General features: G+C 34.9%; 1 protein-coding gene across 5 annotated transcripts in view; it reads left to right on the top strand.

Annotated features, from left to right (window-relative positions):
- Positions 1-1,332, top strand: part of ice1 (KIAA0947-like (H. sapiens)) — a 12,063-nt gene that overhangs the window by 3,206 nt on the left and 7,525 nt on the right. For 4 of the 5 annotated variants that reach the window (XM_032518433.1, XM_032518434.1, XM_032518431.1 and 1 more), the window contains 5 exons: positions 139-215; positions 451-488; positions 605-687; positions 788-824; positions 1,072-1,128. In XM_032518433.1, coding sequence (XP_032374324.1) covers positions 139-215; positions 451-488; positions 605-687; positions 788-824; positions 1,072-1,128 — 292 coding nt within the window. The remainder of the gene's footprint in view (positions 1-138; positions 216-450; positions 489-604; positions 688-787; positions 825-1,071; positions 1,129-1,332) is intronic. The other variant, XM_032518432.1, reaches the window with a different exon arrangement.

The raw sequence follows: 1,332 nt of genomic DNA, 5'->3' as shown, positions 1-1,332 counted from the left end.
CAAATACATTTCAGTCATTTGAATTTGTTGCACAACATAACTGTCAATGAATGAGAGCAATCATTCTCTAGAGCTTTAGCCTAAATGTAGCACAGGAAACGTCATTATAGTTGGAAATTTGTATTTTCACCCCTTTAGACAGCTTTGAAGACATCTCAGGCAGAAGCAGATCAAGTTGAAAAGTTGATAGAGGAGAACGCCACGACAACAAGCATGTAAGAACTTCCTCATGTATTTGTGCATATGTGTATTCTTAAATTGGACTTTAAGAATTGTCATGTTTTTTTTCTCTCAAGGTGTCTTTTTGTGTTATTTGTTATGAAACTTTGATGAATTTGATGTTACATTATGATCATTCATGGGTCATTCTTTACCTTCTTTTGTTTTTGAGAAAATCTTTTAAAAGATATTATGCTAAAACGTGCCATGTGTTTTTTTTCTTATCAACAGAAAGGACAACCTCGAAAAGAAAGTTAGACTGCTTGAAGGTTGGTATTGAAAATAAAGAATTATTCACATTATTGTTCACAAAGATGTCTTGAATCTGTTTATATGACAATGCTTGTTTGGTGGTTTAGCTATACATATTTCTGTCCTTTTTCAGAATCTGTTTGCAACCAGAATCATCAAATATCCCAACTGAGCAAAGAAAAGATCCTGCTAGGGAGAAATATCCATGACCTCCAGGTGCAGTAATGTCCTTTTTATAAACAGAAGATTGGTGGTGGTATCTTTCAATAATACTGAACTGGCATTTGGTTTGAGTATAATTTCAATTAATTTGCAGGTGAGACTGATGAAACTGGAAAGAGAAATGAGTAAAGGTAAATAAGCAACCGCTTCAATTCTAAATTCAATGAATGCTTATTTTGATAGGATATTGGTAGGATATTGTTTCTTTAAGAAAAATAGCTGTAACTCTTCCAAATCACCCAACCTTTTGAATTGGGTTTCAAATGCCATAATGTAGATGAAGCTAATCTGATCGATAAAAGAGCAGTAGCATTTTCTGGCCTCAAAAATCACAGTTAAGTTCAAATTTAAGCAATTTCTGATTTTTCTTCTCAACAGAATATAAGAGCACATCAACTCAAGCAAGTGTACCTGAGGAGCCTAAAGTTGACAAAGGTATGCAGTCAGCCCCACTTATTATTTATTACATTCATTTGAGGATCTAATCACGTGAATTAAAGGTGCTGTAGGTAGGATTAGGAAGATCCAGGACTTCTCAGTCCCTCCCCCTTTCTGCTAAAGCCCAAAACCGTCTCCTGATTTATTTATACTGTTCATTGATCCCCAGTGGGGAAATTACACACACACACACACACACAC

Source organism: Etheostoma spectabile, chromosome 6 (assembly GCF_008692095.1).
Source record: "Etheostoma spectabile isolate EspeVRDwgs_2016 chromosome 6, UIUC_Espe_1.0, whole genome shotgun sequence".
In the NCBI taxonomy this organism is placed as follows: domain Eukaryota; kingdom Metazoa; phylum Chordata; class Actinopteri; order Perciformes; family Percidae; genus Etheostoma; species Etheostoma spectabile.
The sequence above is the reverse complement of the archived record's forward strand: the minus strand, read 5'-3'. Positions and strand labels throughout refer to the sequence as shown.